Source organism: Acinonyx jubatus, chromosome B1 (genome assembly GCF_027475565.1).
Source record: "Acinonyx jubatus isolate Ajub_Pintada_27869175 chromosome B1, VMU_Ajub_asm_v1.0, whole genome shotgun sequence".
Taxonomy (NCBI): Eukaryota; Metazoa; Chordata; class Mammalia; order Carnivora; family Felidae; genus Acinonyx; species Acinonyx jubatus.
This window is the reverse complement of record NC_069382.1, coordinates 32,697,932-32,720,018: the sequence shown is the minus strand read 5'-3', so window position 1 is coordinate 32,720,018 and position 22,087 is coordinate 32,697,932. Positions and strand designations below refer to the sequence as shown.

Genomic DNA, 22,087 nt, shown 5'->3' with positions numbered 1-22,087 from the left:
GTCAAACTTTTTATCAACATAGAAAATGTTCGTTACCTACAGCAAATCTCAGTTTGTCCCATCAGTTTTAAGGAATGGGAATTTTTGCAACCCTACATGTGATTTATACCATCAGGGCTACAAGTGGTTGGAAAGAATGAAATTTGCAATGTCGTAAAACCTCTACGAGCTATTGTTTCCCCTTGTCGTCACTGCCATCAATTTGTTGGGAGAGGGGGGATTTGCTGATGATAAGTCAAGGTCTCCCCCTTTCATCAGGCCAAATATTCTAATTATTAATTATTAAGGACAATTAAGAGTAATCGCAAGTTCAATTTCTGGCAGATGATTGCACCATGAGAGTCCTATGTGTTTTAGGCTTTCTTGTATGACTAGTTCATATCACCTCAAATCCTCATGAGGCGTTAGCCTTTAAAGATCCATGAGTGCCCATCTGCTTCACATATCCATGGTCCAGATTGTGTCTGAAACTTACTAGGTGCCTAACTGATGTTTTTGATGGACTCAATCAATTAATAGATGATCACTAAAAAAAAAAAGTCCCCCCCAAAATGACTTAGTTAGATCTTTGAACAATACGCCTCTGGTTTATTACTCGGAGAATATGCATGTACCTCAATAGATGACATTGAAAGCTGAAGACAGAATTTTCTGGTATTGTTGATTTATAAAAAATAAGGATCTGTTATTAGCAACTTTATACATTTCTTTGGAATTGAGACTACCACAAAGTAGGGGATTGAGAGACAGGAGAGGAGTAGAAGGAATACAGTCAGTCCTATTAGCCAGTCCCACGATTTGCTCTCCACTCTTGATGAGTTGAGTCCTTTTTATATGAGCTATTTAGTAAGCATTTGCTTTATAAATGAAAAAAAAAAAGTTAAAAACTGCATTCATGATTCTTTATTTATAATTCTTCTATTTATTTATTTAGAGTATAGCTGACAATGTTACATCAGTCCCAGGTGTACAACCTAGTGATTGAACATCTCCATACATCATGCTACACTCACCACAGGTGTTGCTACCCTCTGTCACCATGCAACGATACCGCAATGCCATTGACTATATTCCCTATGCTGTGCCTTTTATTCCATGACTTATTCATTCCATAACTGGAAGCCTGTGTCTCCCATGCCCCTTCACCTATTTTGCCTCCTATGACAACCATCAGTTTGTTCTCTGTATTTATAGGTCTGATTCTGGTTTAACTTGTTCGTTTATTCATTTATTTTGAATTTTAGATTCCACACCTAAGTGAAATGTTATTTGTCTTCCTCAGTCTGACTTATTTCACTTAGCATAATACCTTCTGGATTGATTCATACCCTTGTAAATGGCAAGATCGTATCCTTTCTTATGGTTGCATAATATCAGTGTGTGCGTGTGTGTGTTCGTGTGTGTGTGTCACATCTTCTTTACCCTTTCATCTACCAATAGCCACTTAGGATGCTTCCATATCTTGGCCATTGTAAATAATGCTGCAATAAATACAACTAATTTTACCTGAAAGACGATCTGATGTAAAGGGCCACATGTTTTAATAATATATGGGGCTTTCTTTAGATAAATTCCTGGAATTATTAGTTATACTCCTCTTCCTCACCTTCCTGTATCAATAATACTAACATTTCTTACCATGAAAATTTTAACGTAAAATGAGAAACATTGACCATACTCTATTAAATTTTTCATAAATTTCCAGAACACCCATAAAGAAAAGTATGTGGAACTGTTCATTGTTGCTGATGATAACGTGGTAAGTTTTCAAATGAATATTTGCTCCTCATTCATACTTATAAAACTATAGTGATCCTAAAAAAGAGAAAAAAATATTTTAATCGGAATTCCATTTGGGGCTCAATGTTGTTTTTAGCTTCCCCAAACAGATTTATATAAGAGATGATAAGGTCCTTTGGCAGTATAGAAGACTAAGCCGAAATAGAATTCTCCTCCTTTCACTGAGCATATGGAAATGGTGAACAACATACACAAAATTGAAAAAATGAGCACAATCTATAGTTGAGCTCAGAAGAAAACACAGAAAATCTCCAAGTCCTAAAATGAGAATAGAATCTCTTGTCAGAGCAGTAAGTAAAATTCACAGGCTTGGTGACATATAGTATATAGAATGTATTGAATAATGCCCAGAGCCATGATGAGCTGCCCCATCTCTGAAAAGGGAACCGGAGAATGTCTCCCTACTGAAACTGCAAAGAGAAAGGAATGTTCTGTTTGTTTGTAGCAATAGGAAGGGGATATATTATGCACAGGAAAGCAAAAATGTTAAACGCGTGTCATATAATGATATGGAGCGTGATATATTTTTCTTTAGATACAGAAATGCCAAGCAAAGCTTTTAATGTGAAACTTGATTAGAAACTTGATAAACTGTTACAGCTCAAGTCAAAAATGTTCTATGAAAACATTTTCATAATCTAAGATGAAACTAATCACATGAGGAAGAGTCAACTAACACAATGGGAAGGAGAATAAGCTCTCCAAGAACTGTAAACCAGCCACTGATATATCAGATTATATACCTAACAATAGAGTCAAAAAAGATGTGCAACAAAAAATAACAGACTTACAGGCAGAGTAAGTTTTTTTCAGTTCCCCTCTATCAGGAAATTTTAGGTAAAGTAGGAAAAAATTCAACACAAGTAGAAAAGCTCTGAGTCACATAAATATCGTTTTGATATAATCAATTGGTAGAATCTCCAAAACACACAAAATAAACAATCTATAATCTTTTCAAATGCAAACAAAATACTTCCAAAAGTTAAACTGGTATTTGACCACAAAGAAAGTAAAAAGAAATAGAAAAAAAATAGATACAGGGGCGCCTGGGTGGCTCAGTCGGTTAAGCGTCCGACTTCGGCTCAGGTCATGATCTCACAGTTCGTGAGTTCGAGCCCCGCGTCAGGCTCTGTGCTGACAGCTCAGAGCCTGGAGCCTGATTCAGATTCTGTGTCTCCCTCTCTGTCTCTGACCCTCCCCCGTTCATGCTCTGTCTCTCTCTGTCTCAAAAGTAAATAAATGTTAAAAAAAATTTTTTAAAAAAAAGAAAAAGAAAAAATAGATATATAATAAAGAGCACCCTTTTGTTTTTAAACCACAACCAAATTGGAAGTTATAACAAAAATTGATACATTAAGCCACTAAATGATCATTGGTTTGGAAACTAAAGCAAAACACATTTCCAAATATTAACTGACTGAAGAAGTCAAATCTGAAATTATGAAACATGTATAACAGCAAAAAGAAAAGACTGGTATAGAGAAAACTTTAGATGCAAGAGGCGTAGCAGTATTTGGAAGGATATTTGTAGTCTTAGACATTTCTATGAAAGAGAAAGAAAAATTTAATGAACTAAGAGTCTAACTGGAAAAGTTATAAAATGAAGCAGAATAAATCAAAAAAGGATAGAAAGGAGAAACAAATCTTAATAATGCATGAAATTAATAAAAGACATGAGTCAAAAAGAAGCAATTGGTAGGTCAACAAAGCCAAATGCTCATTCCTCGAATAGATTGGTAAAATAGAGAAATCTCTGACAACAATTATTAAGAAAAAAAATAAAAGTACAAATAAAATTAGAAGTAAAAGGAAGCATAACTGTAAATATAGGACAGGTTACACGTCAATAAAAAATATACCTACAACCTGTGCCAATACAGTTATGAGCAGAAGCATGCAGTAAAATGTTACCAAGCTGACTTGGAAAGAAATAGTAAACCCGAAAAAGATTGTAATGAATTTTAAAAATTAAATAAGCAGTCCACAGTCTCTCAACAAATGAAGACACTAGGCTCACATCCATTTAAACACAAATTTTGCCGAAATTTGCTTTAACAGATAATATCTCTTACAAACAAATTTGAAGAATAAGCAAAAGGAAAAATTCTTCGCACATGTTATACAGTTATTAAACCTTTCGCATTAGATATCCACTGCTGTGTAACAAACAACCCCAAGCTTAGTGTGGTTCGCTTGTATAGCAGTTCCACTGCGCTAGCTGGCTGGTGTAAAAATGGCTTCAGACACTTGACTGATATGTAGTACAAGTATCAGTTGGCCACGTAAGCAGTAGGCTCGCCTGTGCTTCTCATATGTTAGCTGGGCATCAAAATATCAAGAAAGATGCCAGGCTTCGGTATGTAAGACTTTTTAAGCTCCTGCTTGTACTACAATTATTAATTAATGTCTCCTTAGCCAAACTAAGCCATAGAGTCAAGCCTAGAATCGATGTTGGAGGGAAATACGCAAGGGTGTGGATATCTGGAAGAGGGATTTCTTAAGGATCATTACTGGAACGATCTATGATGACTTTGATAACAAATCCAGACAGGAAAGTAAAATTGTAAGACGATTTCACTTACCAAAACAACTGCAAAATCCTAAAAAAATAGTGGCAAACCCAGTCCTTGCACAGATCCGAAGAAAGTTTACATGGCAATGGTTTATCCCAGGAATGAAATCATCTCAAATATTTCTGGTAAAACTCTTAGCAAGTAAAAGATGGAAGAAAATAAAGAACATTTACCGAAATCGTTCTATCCTGTATAATTATTAAACTTAAACTGTAATGTTGGAGATTTTTTCCTCCAAAAGTGAGAATAAGATACATTTATTTTCACTGTCAATAAATTTTATTTTAACATATTCACTGAAATTTTTAGTCACCATAATAAAACAAAATAAATGGGATCTATGTTAGTTTAAAAGAAAGACACAACATTATTGCATATTTTTAAAAATGAGGAGAAACTACAATTGTCAATTTTATAAAAAAAAGAAGTTGGTAAGTTTTGGGCACTAGATAGGCTTACTTTAGCATGTTTATGAGAACATGTTAACTCACTTTTAAAAGAGTGCTAAAATAATTTCTTTGCTCTTAACAATAAGTTATTAGTAAAAAGTAAGAACAATTTATTAAATTTAATATTTTACCCCAGGTACCAGGCAAATATTTGCTTGATATGATTTAGGGGCATTAAACTGGGCATAACTCTCACATAGGCTGCTTTAATATTGTCTTTAAATATTTAAGTTTTTTTAAAGAGAAGTTCCTATAGTAAATCATTCATTTTCATTTAACAAATAGTTAATGAGCATCTAATATGCTAGATGCAGAGTGTTGGATGTATATATTTATAATTATATGAGTAATATATTCATACATACATACATGTATATGTTAGCTGAGTATAGAGGGCAACAGCAAGAACAGTGTAGAGTTATTGTATTCTGGTAAGACAGAATAGAAAAACAAAGGCAGCTTTTGGAAAACATGTTGAGGAGTTTACATATCTTGAAGATGATGTGATGAATTTTAAGCAGGTGAGTAAGGATATGGATGTATACAACCAGACCCAGCAAGTTGAAAGGATAAGCAGAACACAGGTGTCTAGATACTGGGGAAGACTAACCATTAATAAAGCCTTGGCAATAAGGATGCAAAGACTCTGTACGCATTTGTCTTCCTTACCCCCATCGGTGGAAGTCACTGATTGATAAAGTACCCTATCCCAATGATCTCTAAGATACTCTTAGAATCCTTCTTTCTTGGGGGGTTCTGGGTGACTCGGTCAGTTAAGTGTCTGACTCTTGGTTTGGGCTAAGGTCGTGATCTCATGGTTCATGAGTTTGAGCCCCACGTCAGCCTTTGTGCTGACAACACGGAGCCTCCTTGGGAGTCTCTCTCTCTCTCTTTCTCTCTCTCTCCCTCGCCTCCCCTGTTCACTCTCTTTGTCACTCTCTCAAAATAAATGATTAACATTTTAAAAAATAGAAAGATTTAAAAAATTTTTTAAGTGTATTTATTTATTTTGTGAGAGAACGTGAAAGCATGAGCTGGGGATGGGCAGAGGGAGAGGGAGAGAGAGAATCCCAAGCAGACTCCATGCTGTCTGCCCACAGTCCGACTCAGTGTTTGATCTCATGAACCTTGAGATCACGACCCGAGCCAAAATCAAGAGTCCAACACTTAGCCAACTGAGCCACCCAGGTACCCCAGTCTCAGGATCTTTCTTAACTGTATTTTAGTCAAGCTCTAACTGGTCACCGAGAATTCTGTGTGAAACCATATTTGCCATCCAGAATTTAAGGGAATGGTGGAAAAAAGGAAGCTCTGTACAATGAAACACTAGGAGTGATAGGGTATTGGACACAAAGGTGATAAGAAATTTCTCGAAAGACAAAATGGTCAATATTAAAGGTAGAGGAGATGACTAGGAAGATGAGGAAAAGGTGCTCAATGGACTGGATAAGCAGGAGGACATTTATATGCCTGTCAAGAATAGTTTCTGTGGAATAGAGGCAGTTAAACTAATGAGTATGGGTTGAGGGATGAATGAGAGATAAGTGAAGAGAGTCTAACGTTATATCTTTGAGGTATTTAGGTATGTGAGACAACAGGAGAGCAATGGAATAGTAAATAGAGGATATTTGTAGGATTCAGAAAAGCCATATTTCTTTTTATTCTTATTACGAAACAAGCTTGATCATTTGCATTTATCCCTACAGGATACTTTTGTTATTATAAAGTATATTTTATCAGGTCTCAGTCGATAATGCCAACAACAAGGTCCACAAATGGGGAGTCCATTTCTCAGAAAGGAACAAAACACAGAATAGGCTGGAGCAGGAAGGTCCGCTTTGTTTTCTCAGCCTTTCCCTGGAGAGAAGGGGTGTCACAGTTTCCTGCCCCTCTCCATCACATCTCTGGCTGCAGGGTGGTCTTTGATTACATTCCGTAGTTTGTTACTACCATGGATACAGAAGGGCTGATAACGTTTCTGGGTTTTTTTGCAATATAAGGATTTCTGTGACACTTTAATAAGTTTTGCTTCATCAGCATGATAAATATGGACTCTAAAGAACACTTATCAGTTGGTTTAATAAATCAACGTAATGCAATATGTTGTGATGTGAAAAGGGAATGAGGTTATGAAGAAAATCTTAAAAGTAGTGCTAAGCTGAAGCATGTCTTTAGAAACTGCTGTATGTAGTGATTTCATATCAAAAATGTAATTCTGCATAAATTGCCACGATTTTTAGCTGACCAGAAAGAATACCAATAAGTTTCCCCCCCACCCTGGAAATACCTCACAGTAGGTAAAGTATTTTGTTGAGTTTATATCATCTGTTATTAATGAATGTTGATCTGATGTTTTATTTCCAGTGTCGCAGGAATAATCATCCTCACAGTAAAATAAGGAATCGAATTTGGGGAATGGTCAATTTTGTCAACATGGTAAGATCTGATAACGTTTGAATCAATCTAAGAATACAAATGGAAAATACCTTTTAGGGTAGATATCTCCTGGGTTTTGTGGTAAGCTCAGTATTGAGAAGGCCCAAAACACAGAAATTCACTGCATAGACTAATGAACCAAAATCCATTGAAAACTGTAAGGCAATAAAGGAAACACAGCTCTGAGATTTCGGGTTTTGAAGTGAATGACATTTAACATCTAAATAAATTTCAAATATGGGTTAGTAACCACAAAATTTATAAAGCAACATATAAAGACTTGAAAACTCATCATGCATAAATCAAATCCGTTAATACATTTAAAATCACTGTTCCAGAACCTAGCGCTGTTGGAGACCTTGTCCCCGCTTCACCCACCTTGTCCCCGCTTCACCCTCAACTTCAGGCCTTTGTTAAGAGCCAGAGCTGAAAGGTCTGCACTCACAATTCTTATCTCTCCTTCAGTAGTAATCTGTTTTTGTTTGTTAATTCAGTGATCTCTAGCCTGGTTAGGGGACCCAGAGAGTTTTGTTACCCTGATCTATCCTGTTTTAGGAAAGCTCTGCCCATGGGGTCTTTGGGTAGATTATTCTCATCATTTATGTTCTTCCTTCACTGGTAGGAGACCTAGAAGGCTCTGGCCTTAGGACAGCTTCCTGTCTGTCCTCCAGGGGCAGAAGGTTTTTGTTTGTTTGTTTTTCTGGTTTTTCTTTTCCCTTCTTTCAGTAACAATAGGTTTTCACTTGAGTTCTGGGAGAATAAAAAAAAAAAAATGCCCCACCCTCAGCAATCGATATGCCATCCAGACAGATCATCAATAAAGACTGGATTTGAACAACACTATAGACCAAATGAAACCAACGGGTATATGCAGAATTTTTCACCCAAGAGCAACAGAATACACCATTTCTTTTCCAGAGCAGAAGAGACATTTCATGATATATATTATAGAGTAGGCCACAAAGCAAATCTCAACAAATTCAAGAAGATGGAAATGATATCAACTATCTTTTCCTGCCACAGTGGTATGAAACTAAAAAAGCAACGCCAGCCAGATTAATGGAAAATTTATAAATACGCAGAAATTTAAGAGCACATTCCTGAACAACAAGTGGACCAACGGATAAATGAAAGGCATAAGAAAAAAATCTTGGTACAAAAAATGAAAACAAAACCTACCAAAACGTATGAGATGCAACAAAAGGAGCTCTGGGGGGAAAGTTTATAGCTATAAATGCAAACATATCAATTAAAAAGAAAATATCAATAAACAACTAACATTCTGCCTTAAGGAACTGCAAAAAGAGCAAACTAAGCCCATAGTGAGCACGAGGAAAGAAGGGACAATGAGATAAGAACAGGAAAAATATTTTTTTCTGAAGGTCACAGAGCAGCTTAGTGCTTTTGTTTTTCTGGAGAGCAAGAGCCTGGTAGGTTTAAAGATGTTCCCAAGTCAGCAGTTTCTCTCCTCCTTCAAGCCTATCCCACCAGAGGAGGGGACCTCCAAGTCTCCCATTCTGCCCTCCATGGTTTCATGGGGCATGCAGAGGAGGCCCGTGGAGAAGATTCTGAGCCTAGGTGTGAGATTCCTTATGCCTGTGTCTCTCAGAGGATCCTACACTCATTCTATCACATACTTGCCCTTTAGCAATTCCTTAAAAATGTCTGGTAAATTCTTCTTATGTCTTGTATGGCGCTCAGCATGCTCTGCTGCTGGGATATACTCCAGTACCATTTCTGCCTTAAAGAAGCAATCTTTCCCGAGATTTCAGGCATCATCTTACTTGCCCTGTTACCTCAGCTAACTTACCGTCCGATCTGATATGACTTTGTAGATTCTCTGGCTTTTTGTTTCTGTCAGGGTAGAAGCAATATTATTTCCAGTTTTGTACATCGGAGCCAGAAGTAGATATTCTCTGAGCTTTAAGCCTATTTCTATGGCTATTAAAAACCCTCCCCATATTTTTCTAAAAGGGAGGAACAATGTGGTGTGAAATAGTTATATCTCATAGTCACCTATGTTTTTTTTTTTCCTGTTTCTTTTTATTGATTGATTTTCTCCCTTTTCTCCATATCCATCCAGCATCTGTTGATGGCCGTTCTAACAAGCATGAGATCATACCTCATCATGATTTTAATTTGCATTATCCTAATGCCTAGTGATGTTGAACATCTTTTCATGTACTTATTGGCCTTTCATGCATCTTTTTTGAAAAACAGGTCTGTTTAGGTACTTTGCCCATTTTTGAATTAGGTTATTTGTATTTATTTGCTATTGAGTTGATGGGTTGTTTAGGTGTGTTGGATATTAACCCCTTATCAGATATATGGCTTGTAAATATGTTTTCCCATTCCATCTTTTCACTTTTTTAATGGACTCTTTTGCTGTGTAGAAGCTTTGAGATGCAGTCCCATTTCTTATTTCTTATTTTATTGCTTGTGCTTTTAGGTGTCATATCCAAAAAATCATTACCAAGACCCATGTTAAGGAGCTTTAGTTTTGTTTTCTTCTAGGATCTTCATAGTAAGACTCAACATGTAAGTCTTTAATCCACTTTGAATTCATTTTTGTGAGTGGCATAAGTTACTGGTTCATCTTCATTCATTTATTTACATGTGAATACCCAATCATCTCAGCGTCATACATTGAAGAGATAATGTTTTGTCCACTGAGTGTTCTTGGCTTCCTTGTCAAATATTAGGTAACTGTATATGCCTCGGTTCATTTCTGGGCTCTTGATTCTGTTCCATTGGACTATTTGTCTCTTTATATGCTAGTCCCATACTGTTTTGATGACTTTAGATTTACATAAAACTTAACATCAGGAAGTGTGATGCTCCTGCTTTGTCTCTCTCAGGATTTTTTTTTTTCTTGGCTATTTGGGTGTTTTGTGGTTCTATATAAACTTTAGGAGTTTGTTTTCTACTTTCATAAAAACTGTCATTGGAATCTTGATAGGGATTGCATTGACTATATAGATGGCTTTCAGTAGTATTTGCATTTTAACATTATTAATTCTTCCACTCAATGGACAGAGGATACCTTTGCATTTATTTGTGTCTTCTTTGATTTATTTTATTGACTTATACTTTTCAGCATACAAATCTTTCAGCTCCTTAGTTAAATTTATTCCTAAGTATTTTATTATTTTTGACGTTCGTGTATGTGGGGGATGAATATTTTTATTTCTTTTCAGAAATTTCCCTGTTATTGTCTAGAAATGCTACCAAATGTCTGCCTGCTAATTTTGTATCCTGCAACTGTACCGAATTCATTGGGTAGATCTTAACAATTTTGGGTTGTCTTTGGGATTTTTCTATAGATAAAATCATGGCTGCAAATAGAGACAATGTTACTTTCCTTACCAATTCTGATACCCTTGTTTCTTTTTATTGTCTGATTGCTGTAGCTAGAACTTCCAGTACTATGTTGAATAGGGTTGCTAAGAGTGGGTACTGGTTTTGTTCTTGATCTTAGAAGAAAAGCTTTTTCACCATTGAGCATGATGTTAGCTGTGCACTCGTCATATATGGCTTTGATTATGTTGGGATATGTTCCACCTATGCCTAATTTGTTAAGAGGTTTTTTTAATAATGAATAAAATGTTGAACTTTGTCAAGTTGAGATACGATTCTTATGATTCTTTTCTTTTGTGTTATTAATGTAATATGTCACATTCATTGATTTGTTTATTTGAATGACCGTTGCATCCCAGGGTAAATTCCACTTGACCATGTGACTGATCCTCTTAATGTGCTGCTGAATTCAATTCGGTGGTATTTTATTGAGATTTTTTTTTGCATTTATACTCATTAGGGATATTAGCCTGAAGTATTCTTTTCTAGTAGTATCCATTTCTGGTTTGGGTATCAAGGTGATGTTGGCCTTGTGAAATGAGTTTGGAGTGTTTCCTTCCCTTTGAGTTTTTTCTTTTTCTTTTTCTTTTTGGAAGAGTTTGAGAATTATTGGTATTCATTCTTTAAATGTTTGGTATATTTACACTATCTGGTCCTGGGGTTCGTTAGGATAGTTTCGATTATTATTTCAATATCCTTACTAGTAATTGGTCTATTCGGAGTTTCTATTTCTGTTGATTTGGTCTTGGTAAGTTGTATGTTTCCAATTTTTTGCTTTTCTCCTAGGTGTCATGTTTCTTGTCATATAGTTGTTCATAGCAGCCTCTTGTCCTTTACATTTCTGTGATATCAGTTGTAACGCCCCCTTTTTCATTTATAATTTTGCTGGTTTAAGTCCTTTATGTTTTGTTTAGTCTAGCTAGGGTTTGTCCATTTTCTTCATCTTTTTAAAAAACTGACTCTTAGTTTGGTTAATCTTTTCCAATGTTTTCTGTTCTCTACTTCATTTATTTCTCCTATAGTGTTTATCATTTCCTTTCTTCAGCTAAGTTTGGGCTCAGTTTTTATTGTTATTGTTTTGGTTTGGTGTTTTTTAAATATGTATAGTTCCTCAGTGTGTAGAGTTAGGTTCTTTATCTGAGATCTTTCTTACCTCTTAATGTAGGCATTTATGGCTATGAACTTTCTTTTCTCTTAGAGCTGCTTTTGATGCATCCTATAAGTTTTTCATGTTGTGTTTCCATTTTCATTTCTCTCAAGAAACTCTTGTTTCCCCTTTAGTTTCTCCTTTGACCCATTGATTGTGCAGGAGAGTGTGCTTAATTTTCATGTATTCATGAATTTCCAGTTTTCCTCTTGTTATTGGTTTCTAGTTCCATACCTTTATATTCAAAAAAGATACTTGGTATGATTTCTGTCTTCTTGAACTCACTAAGACTTGTTTTAAAACCTAATATATAGTCTATCACAAAAATATTCTATGTGCATATAAGAAGAATATGTATTCTGTTGTTGGATAGAATGTTCTATATATGTCTGTTAGGTCCATTAGGGCTAAAGCATTGTTCAAATTCACTGTTGACTTATTGATTCTCTGTCTGATCTATCCATTGTTCAGTGTGGGGTATTAAAGGCCCAACTATAATTGCTTTACTGTTTATTTCTCCTTTTATTTCTGCTGGCTTTTCTTTGTATATTTGTTTTCTTTTTTTCAAGTTTTTTTAATGTTTATTTATTTTGAGGGAGAGAGAGAGAGAGAATGTGCACACAGCTGAAGAGGAGCAGAGAGACAGAGGGAGAGAGAGAATTCCAAGCAGGCTCTATGCCATCACCAAAAAGCCCAATATAGGGCTCGATCTCAAGAACCATGAGATCATGACCTGAGCCAAAATCAGGAGTCGGACACTTGACCAAATGAGCCACCCATGCACTCCATATATTTAGGTTTTCCAGTATTGGGTTTATATATATATATTGGGTTTATATATATATATATTGGGTTTATATATATATATTGGGTTTATATATATATATTGGGTTTATATATATATATTGGGTTTATATATATATATATATATTGGGTTTATATATATATATTGGGTTTATATATATATATATATTGGGTTTATATATATATATAGGGTATATATATATAGTTATAGTTATATATACATAGTTATATATATATATATATATATATATATATATATATATATAGTTATATCTTCTTGATATATTGACCACTTTATTATTGACTAATGCCCTTAGTTTAAAATCTACTTTGTTGGATATAAATATAGCTACCACTACTTGTCTTGTCTGTCTTTCTTTCTTTCTTTCTTTCTTTCTCCTTCTAGTTACCATTTGCTTGAAATGTCTTTTTCCATTCCTTCCCTTTTAGTCTGTGTGTGTCTGCAGGGCCCATGTGTCTTGTACGCTGTATATTGTTGTATTTTGCTTGTTTGTCCATTCATCCACCCTATGTCTTTCAGATTGAAGGATTTCATTTGTTTACATTTAGAGTAATTACTGATAAGTAAGAGCCCAGTGTTGCCACTTTGTTTATTGTTTTCTGGTTGTTTCACAGACCCACTTTGCCCTATTTCTTATCCTACTGTCTTGTTTTGTGTTTTGATATCTTTAGTATCAGTACACGGTGACTTCTTTATTGTATTCCTTTGTATAACTGCCAGAAAAATTCCCCTTGAGGTTATCATGAGGTGTACGTACGTAAGGTATCGACCTTAGCCCATCCTGATTTAACCTGATAACTACTTAGAATTCGTATACTTTGCACTTCTCTTTTTTCTCCTGACACGTTAGATTACTGCTGTGGTAATTTACAAGGTTTTTAAATATTTTGTAACAAGTAGCATTGCGCACATTGTGCTGGCAGTTGTTTTTTTGCTATGTTCATTCTTTTCAGCTTTTAAAACTAGAGTCGTGAATTATACACCACTATTCCAAGATCGCAGATTCTAACAATGACTCCATACTTACCATTACAAATGAGATTTATCAACAGAAACTTTTTAGGCCAAGAGAGAATGTAATAGCAACATAACTGTCAACTAAAAATACTACGGCTGGTAAAGCTGCCCTTCAGTAATGGAGAGATAAAAAACTCTCTTGAACAAACAAAAGCTGAGGAAGAGAGCTCATTACCACCAGACCCGCCTTACAAAAAATGCTGAAGGGATTTCTTTGAAGGGAAGAAAAGGAATGCTGATTAAAATCATTAAAAAAAACATAAAACGATCACATTAATCTCTTACGTAACTAAGAGTCTCTTATGGTTGGCCTCTCTCTCTTTTTTCCTTTCCCCAGTGTTCACCTGTTTTGTTTCTTAACTTCTATATATGAGTTAAATCATTGTATTTGTCTTTCTCTGACCGACTTACTTCACTTAGCATAATACACTCTAACTCCATCCACATCATTGCAAATGGCAAGACTTCATTCTTTTTGATGGCTGAGTAACACTCCGTTATATACCATATCTTCTTTATCCATGAATATCACGCTTCGTAGTAACGATTGCATCCTCTACTAATTCTGTGAGCTCTCCATTCAGTTTCTTATTAATCCTTTCTTTCAATCTACTTTGTATTGGCTGCTATATACAGCTTTTGTCTCAAAATCCTCATAATGTGTACTTAAACTTTATCTTCTTTTGTGATGACATCAAACTATCTGCCAGCTTAGAGTTTACAAAAGCAAATGGGAATAGGGGTGAGAAGGCTTATGGGCTACAGCTATTGGTGCCTGTTTTGAGCAATCTCCGGGTAAGATTCTCAGACTACTAAGTAGTTCCAAAAATCAAACAAAATATGGCCGCTAAGCTATTGGTCTTTGAAAGTCAATATCAACCTTCTAATCTGCCGTAGAACCAACTAATGACTTAAATGGAGAGATAAATAAGGTACATTTAGTCCTCGGTGTGTCACTGTTAGTGAATTCACGTAGGTCAGTTATAATCTCAGAGCCTTAATAAATTATTTATTCTAGGCACATCTTGAGCCCAGTGTCTGTAAAGTTTATGACAGCTCAAAGGGAATCTGATTTATTTGTTGTTTTTAATGTTTATCTTTTGAGAGAGAGCGAGAGAGAGAGAGTGTGCAAGTGGGAGAGGGGCAGAGAGAGAGAGGGAGACACAGAATCCGAAGCAGGCTCCAGGCTCTGAGCTGTTAGCACAGAGCCCGATGTGGGGCTAGAACCTGCTAGCTGTGAGATCATGACCTGAGCTGAAGTCGGACGTTCAACCGACTGAGCCACCCAGAGGTGCCAAGGGAATATGATTTTTTAGTCAAGTGTCTTTCTTGGTCATGATAATTCACCCAGGATTCTGGCCAATTTACTCTACATTCTGTTTCAATATAACCATTTGTAAAATAAGGCCTGTGCTTTTTGTTGATGTACCTCACATATTTTGTTTTGTTTTGTTTTGTTTTGTTTTGTTTTGTTTTATAAAATGTTTATTTATTTTTGAGAAAGACAGAAACAGAGCATGAGTGGGGAGGGGCAGAAAGAGAGAGGGAGATCAAGATTCCGAAGCAGGCTCCAGGCTCTGAGCTGTCAGCACAGAGCCCGACTCGGGGTTCAAACCCACAAACCGCGAGACCATGACCTGAGCCGAAGTCGGACACTCAACTGACTGAGCCACCCAGGCACCCCTGTACCTCACATGTTAAAAGTACTTATTTTAATATAAAGGAATGTAGCAACGATGAAGGATCCTTCTGTAACTTGACTCTGTGAAAACTTACTTCCCCTTTGAACAGATTTTTAAAACCATGGACATTCATGTGACATTGGTTGGCCTTGAAATGTGGACAAATGGAGATAAAATAGACATAGATTCAAATATGGAAAATACCTTATTGCGTTTTTCAAGTTGGCAAGAAATATTCCTTAAAAAAAGGAATAATTTTGATCACGTTCTGTTACTCAGGTATGTAAGTTCTCTATTTTCCTGCGTAACTTAGGTGGATTATAAAAAAAAGAAAATAAAACAAATGAACAGCAACCAAATATTTTTTAAAACAATTGACTTTTGCATAGTACACAGTGACAAAATGTTATGTCTAGCCATACGTAAAATTTCTGAGTGAACTTTTTCATATTCTTTCTTTCTCGTATTGGTTAATACTAGAAAGTAAACATATGATATATTTCCAATTCTGGGCAGGGTTGAAAATGTCATTAGGTAAGCAATGTACTTTTAGAATTGATTCACTTATCAACATCCAACACTAACTCCTTCCATGTTATGCCATTCCAATGCACCACCAAAAGCAACCTTTCCGGTGGAAAGGAATATCCTCATTCCCTGGATATTTTCCCTCAACAGAGTGTCCCTATCCAGTGACTAGCCTCTCAAGAGCATCTCTTCTGCTGTTAAAGATGACAAATAACTAATCTGTCACAGCGTTAGTATTCCTAAGTAAAGGTTGGGTTTTACGTACTGTATTACATCATTCTTTAAAGCGGGGTGGGGGGCATTTTTATCATATTTTTGTAATTCAAAATTCCTATCACACTACTCAGCCTATAAGAAAATGATAAATAATTGTGGAGCCGAACTGATCTTCACCTTGTGTTAACCATAGTCCTGTTATCCTAATTAAATTATGAAAACACACCTTTGGAGCAACGGAATCTTTCGGCAATTCTTCTGGTGCCCTTAAGGCTACTGTGTACATAACCATGGTACCCACTTGACCCACTTCATTTTCCTATAATAGCAATGCTTCTCCTAAGGTCTGTGGATGGCCAACAAATGTGCTTCCCGCCATCACATAAGTGTTAACTTTCAGTTTGAACTCAGAACAGTGAACCTTCCAAAGCCTATAGTTGGAGTCCAGCTCTTTGGCAGATTGATGAGAGTGTAATGCACCTCCAAAATAGTATCATTTCTGATTTTTATATCTGGAATGGCCCCCAGCACACATCTGCAGGGGGGTACAATTGTACCTGACTTGGACTCAGATATTAATGCATCAGTTTGCCCTAAAATTACAGAGGTTAAAGTAAAATATCACCATGACCTTTGTTGTGGGCAAGATTAATCTCTTTGCCTATTTCTTGGGCCTGTGTTTTAAAATAATAAATTAGTGTAGAAATATTTACATGGCTGTAAACGGAAAACTTTGTTTTCCTCAATGTCTCTTATCCTGAGCAGTAGCTTCTTACACCAATAGTATGTCTGCAAATACGGAGATGACAAAAGTGCTACTGAATGTTTAACCGGACATCATATTTGAGACTTCTTATGTGTTGAGCTTCTTGGACGTCTTTTTGCCTATGTTCACAGAGAACCAGAAGGGATGAGACAATATATATGGCATTATCATGGTGTGACTTTTGTTCTTAAGTGACCTTGAGCAAAATCAGACCGTGCTCGCTCTGATGCTTTATTTCCATAGGTGGTGTTCTTCCAAGATCTCCAGATCTAGCAAGACCAGAATTCTAAGTTCTTCCAAGATGTGTAGCCAAACACTGAGACTAAAATGTGCAACATTTCGAAAGCAAAGAAAGAAATAGAGCATATTTCTTTTTTGATCTTCTTGGTCAAAAAAGTTAAAGATTAAAGGTGGTCATCTAGCCTGACCACCTTCCTTGTATTTGAACCTTCTTAATTAAATTCCAAGTGTGGTCCTCCAGCTCATGACCACTGTCTTTAAAGTGGTTCAACTCTAAATGTTCTTGAAAGCATATCAGGTCTGGATTCCCTTAACATACACAACTACATCTGTCTTTTTAGGTAATCCAAGAATAGTTCACGTGACAACTGTTTAAAATATTTGATTATAGCTATCAAGTCCTCTATGAATTTCTATGGTCGATTGAAATTTTCTAAAAATTTTCAACTATAGCTAATTAATTAGTCATGGTGTTGAGTCTACTCACTGTGTTGTATTTTTCCCTCCAAACATTTTTTAGCTTAATTGTTTGGTCTTTTAAGTGGTTTTAACCAAAGCTGAGTATAGAGTAAGCCATGTAAAATTGGACTCTCACCATATTATGTTTTTAGAAAGTACATTTTTTATGACTTCAACTTTAGACTGTACTGTTTCAATGCCTCTAATATACCACAGGTTTTAAATGAGCTTAATAACAACTAAGATCATCCTCAATTCTAGAACTCTAGAACAAAAGGCACTTTTATGTGCAAAGGTACTAGCATCGTGAGGGTTCGTAGCAATTCAATCTTTGTGTTAAACTATGACCTCAGACTGAAGAGTGTATTTGCACCTTGTTTCCAGTGGGAAGTGGCTCTACACAAATGCACAAGGAATTTCTTATCCAGGGGGTATATGCCTGCCTTATTATTCCTCCAGTGTCGTTAAGGTAGGCTGTGTTTTATTGAAGTTATGTTACTTAATCAAAAAGTTTGAATTAAACTTTTGTAAATTTTCTGCGTCCCGCTGAAGAGAACACGCATGCATTCTGTCATATATTCCCACCAAGATATGTCATGATGAAGCTGTTATGTTTCTTTGATCAAATCAGAAAATAATCTTTTATAAAAACTATAGATGAACAATGAAAGTAAACGAGTGTTGTTCAGAGCTTAAAAGAACACCACACACAAATGAACATACAAAAACTAAGAAAGCTTTTTGGCATATTAAATATAATGTGTCTTTATTTACAAGGACACATAAAGTGCACAAAACTTGATGGCTGAGTTAGCAAGTGATAATTGTTCTCGTGCTGAAAAGGGAGTGCATAAACCATTTAAAATAGCATAGCAAGACAACCTTGCAATTCATTTTCAGGAAGAATAAGGCCTTCAAACTGCTGACTTAGCTATTTTATCTGGTATTTTTCCCAAGTCACTAAGCTTCTAGTAAATGGTGTCCAAGTAATCTTATTTCAGTCTTATTAAGACCTTGAAATTAAAACCTAGTACATGATCTCTTTCTTAAATGGATATTTTTATGATTATGCCTTGACTCCGGTATTTTAATAACACAAATTCTGCATAGTGGAGTCCGTCTAATCTAACACAGGCTGTTGCCACTCCAATTATGGCATTACAACTCGTCCAGAACACATTATAAATTTCAAACGAGTGCAATGAGAGGGCCAAATTAGAGGAATTTTACCTTTACAGTAGCCTAATATCCCACTCCTTTCTGGAAATTAATTTTTTAGTCATTAACATAGAGATAAAAACATGAAATAGAGCTAAAACACAGGTAACAATCAACCCTGCCTGGGATTTCAAATCACTGAATTTCTGGGTTTTTTCGTAGCAGAAACTTCCTCCGCAAGGATCACACAACATTGTTGTGCAGTGTAAGACTGTACTTTGAAAACATGAACCTCACGTATTTATTTTTACCCTCTTTGAATATCTAGTATATAAAAGGCAAATCAATAATGCTTATTGTATTGTGTAGGACATTAGCTTATCGTTTTTAGCTATTTGTAAGAATGAGTTTATAGAAATCCAACAATGACTATTACTGTGCCACAAAAAAATGATTTCAAAATGTTAGTGTTAGAGACACTCAGAAGGTCGTTTGTCCAACATCATTATATAATTAAAGGACCCGAGGGCAAGACAGGGAGATAACTAAGTCCGTGGCCTCTCAGATAAGTACTACTTAACCAGAAGCTAGAAACTGGGTCTCAACCAATAGTTCAAAACACTATGTCCTAGAGTGCATTATCTTATAGAAATTTCTGATGCACATCTTTTCTTGGCCTTAGGATCTTTTACCTGACCTAAATGTAGTCGCAAGCAGAATTGCACATCAGCTGGGGCATAGCCTTGGGATGAAGCATAATGATTACCCGTGTACTTGTACTTTTGAGAGATGCGTGATGGATCACGGTGGAAGGTGAGGCTCAAACCATGCAGAGAAGACATTTAGATACTTTGCGACTGGCTCTTGATTAGATCTCCATATCGTAGGGATATACTGTTATTATGTGAAAATTTTCCTAATATATTCCATAAATTCTCTTACAAAACCAGCCGTGATAGGCTTCCCTTTGGGGTCTAAATCTTATCAGTTGGTAGTGTCTGTCCTAGTGATACAGTGAGAGAAAATTTAAAACTCCATCTGAGCATACTACAAAAGTATGCAATGATTAATTAGTATATTGCACTAAGGTGCATAGGGGAGGGATACACTCAACGTGCCTCGTTTTATCATCTTTGTTATAAACTCTAATTTCCTCCTTCAAATCTTTACTCACATGTTATTCTCAGCCAAGCCTCCCCCAGCCACTTGATCCAATTGTTCAATCCTGTCTCCTCATAACACCCTGTCGGGAATTATCTGTCCCCTCTTCTTTGCATTTCCCCCCCATTCTTAGTATTAATCAGTATTTAATATAGTCTATGCTTTAGCTATTTAGCTTGCTTATTATTTTATTTTTCCAATAAATTATAAACTTCATGAAGGCAGAGGGTTTTGTCTGCTTCGTTCACTATTTCATCACACTATCTAGAAAAGTCCCAGATACACTCTATAAATAGTTACAGAATATAGGACTGTATATCCTGTGTGTATATATATATATATATATCCCTTCATCATGCTGTGAATTACGTGCATCCAGGTCCTAAACCTTACATGTCCTGGAATTCCTTCACAGAGGGGACACAGTGCATTGCATATAAGAAAAGTGTTTGCTGATGATGGTCAGTGTTTCTATATATTGATTAAATGAAGTAAAATAGTGAAAGCCCCAAATTACGGTGACTGGCACAGAATAAGAACTAAGTAACTGACAGCTGATTTTATATCGTTATCTACATAATTAGTAGTGTTTTTCAGAACCCCACCATCCCACAGTAACGCACTTAAGGCTCAAAAAGTACATCTGTACCCAATCATTGTGTCAATAATGGCAAGGGAGTCAAAACAAGAGGAAGACAGAAGGGAGGTGAATATCAGTTTTGTGAATCTTTCAACTTTTCAGAAGTATGGTGCATTCCTAGGGTGTGTGAGATGTTACCAAATGAATCCTTTGTTTCAACAAATGTTTACAGAGACCTACTCTGTGCCAGACACGGCGTTAAACTAACGCTTATTGGAAAAGAAGAAGAAGATCTATTTCTTGCTTTGAGAAGCTTGTAATCTTGCATGAATGATAAACAATTTTTACGGTGTTAAACTAGCGCTTATTGGAAAGGAAGAAGAAGATCTATTTCTTGCTTTGAGAAGCTTGTTTATCTTGCATGAATGATAAACAATTATATAGATGATGGCAAGAAGCACAAGCAAAAAGTGATATGGGGCAGCAAGCCATTCAGTCTAAACTGTGGGCTTCAGGGAGGACTTTCTGGAGGAAATATAGTCAGAGTATTTTCACGAGAATGGCATGCGTTGCCTGTTTCAATAGACATTGCCTATTATAAAAGCCCAGTCGCTACTCTCGTATTCCACTAAGGCAAGAGTAGGAGAAGTAAATGGACTTTTAGAGTTGATCGTTTATATTTATTCTTTCTAAATCCCTCATAAACTTTCATAGCTGTTCCACCAGTATGCATGGATAAAATTAATCTTTATTTTTCGCTCATCTAAACTGTAGCATTCCGGCACTAAAATTCAGTAAATGCAACAGAATTCGGTACCTGCAACACGTGAAGGATTACAATCCGACGTGCCTGTTCAATGTCCCATTTTCTGATAAGCTAAGTGATTACCCGTATTGTGGAGACAAGAAGTTGGACGAAGGAGAAGAGTGCGACTGTGGCCCTGTTCAGGTATTTGCAAATGATGTTGTATTTAAATTACAAAGTTTGTGCTCAGCTAGAACCTAGCAGGTAAGTAGCCTTTAATCAACCATATTTCTTGTAAAGTGTTAAATAATGTGTTTTTTTGTCTCATTTTGAAACAAGTTATTGGCGTAGCCTCATTGCAAGGCATCTTACCAAGTCATGAATTATGCATAATGATCTTGCTGGAGACCCACAGTATCACATTTGCCTCATTTATATATTAATTGGCTCTTCTTGTGAGAAAACCCCCTAGATGTCATTAAGTCTGATCTCATGCACAGTAAGAATGTGTTCTCCACATTCAGTCAATTGAGTTTTACTCAGGACCTTAGGAAGCTTGTCTATATCACAGTTGGACAGTTCATGTGATTAGAAAACTCTGTCTTAATTGAGCAGAAACCTTCTAACCTTCCACGTATTTATCACAGCCTTGGTCTCTGGAACACTTAGAAGAAGATTTAAGACAAATGTTTGAGTCATTCTTTTTTTTTTTTAATTTAAAAAAATATCTATTTTGAGAGAGAGCGAGAGAGAGCACGAGTGGGGAAAGGGCAGAGAGAGACGGAGACAGAGAATCCCAAGCAGGCTCCATGCCGTCAGCTCACAGCCGGATGTGGGGCTCAAACTTACGAACCTTGAGATCGTGACCTGAGCAGAAAGCAAGAGTTGGAGGCTTAACCAACTGAGCCACCCAGGTGCCCTTAGAGTAATTCTTAATCTGCTCTTCT

The 22,087-nt window shown here is 36.1% G+C and overlaps 1 protein-coding gene across 1 annotated transcript in view; it reads left to right on the top strand.

The window, feature by feature from the left end:
• Positions 1 to 22,087, top strand: part of ADAM7 (ADAM metallopeptidase domain 7) — a 68,661-nt gene that overhangs the window by 24,162 nt on the left and 22,412 nt on the right. The window contains exons 7-12 of the mRNA XM_053216161.1: positions 1,706 to 1,759; positions 7,187 to 7,258; positions 15,397 to 15,566; positions 17,881 to 17,965; positions 19,337 to 19,467; positions 21,170 to 21,344. Of these exons, the coding sequence (XP_053072136.1) occupies positions 1,706 to 1,759; positions 7,187 to 7,258; positions 15,397 to 15,566; positions 17,881 to 17,965; positions 19,337 to 19,467; positions 21,170 to 21,344 (687 nt within the window). The remainder of the gene's footprint in view (positions 1 to 1,705; positions 1,760 to 7,186; positions 7,259 to 15,396; positions 15,567 to 17,880; positions 17,966 to 19,336; positions 19,468 to 21,169; positions 21,345 to 22,087) is intronic.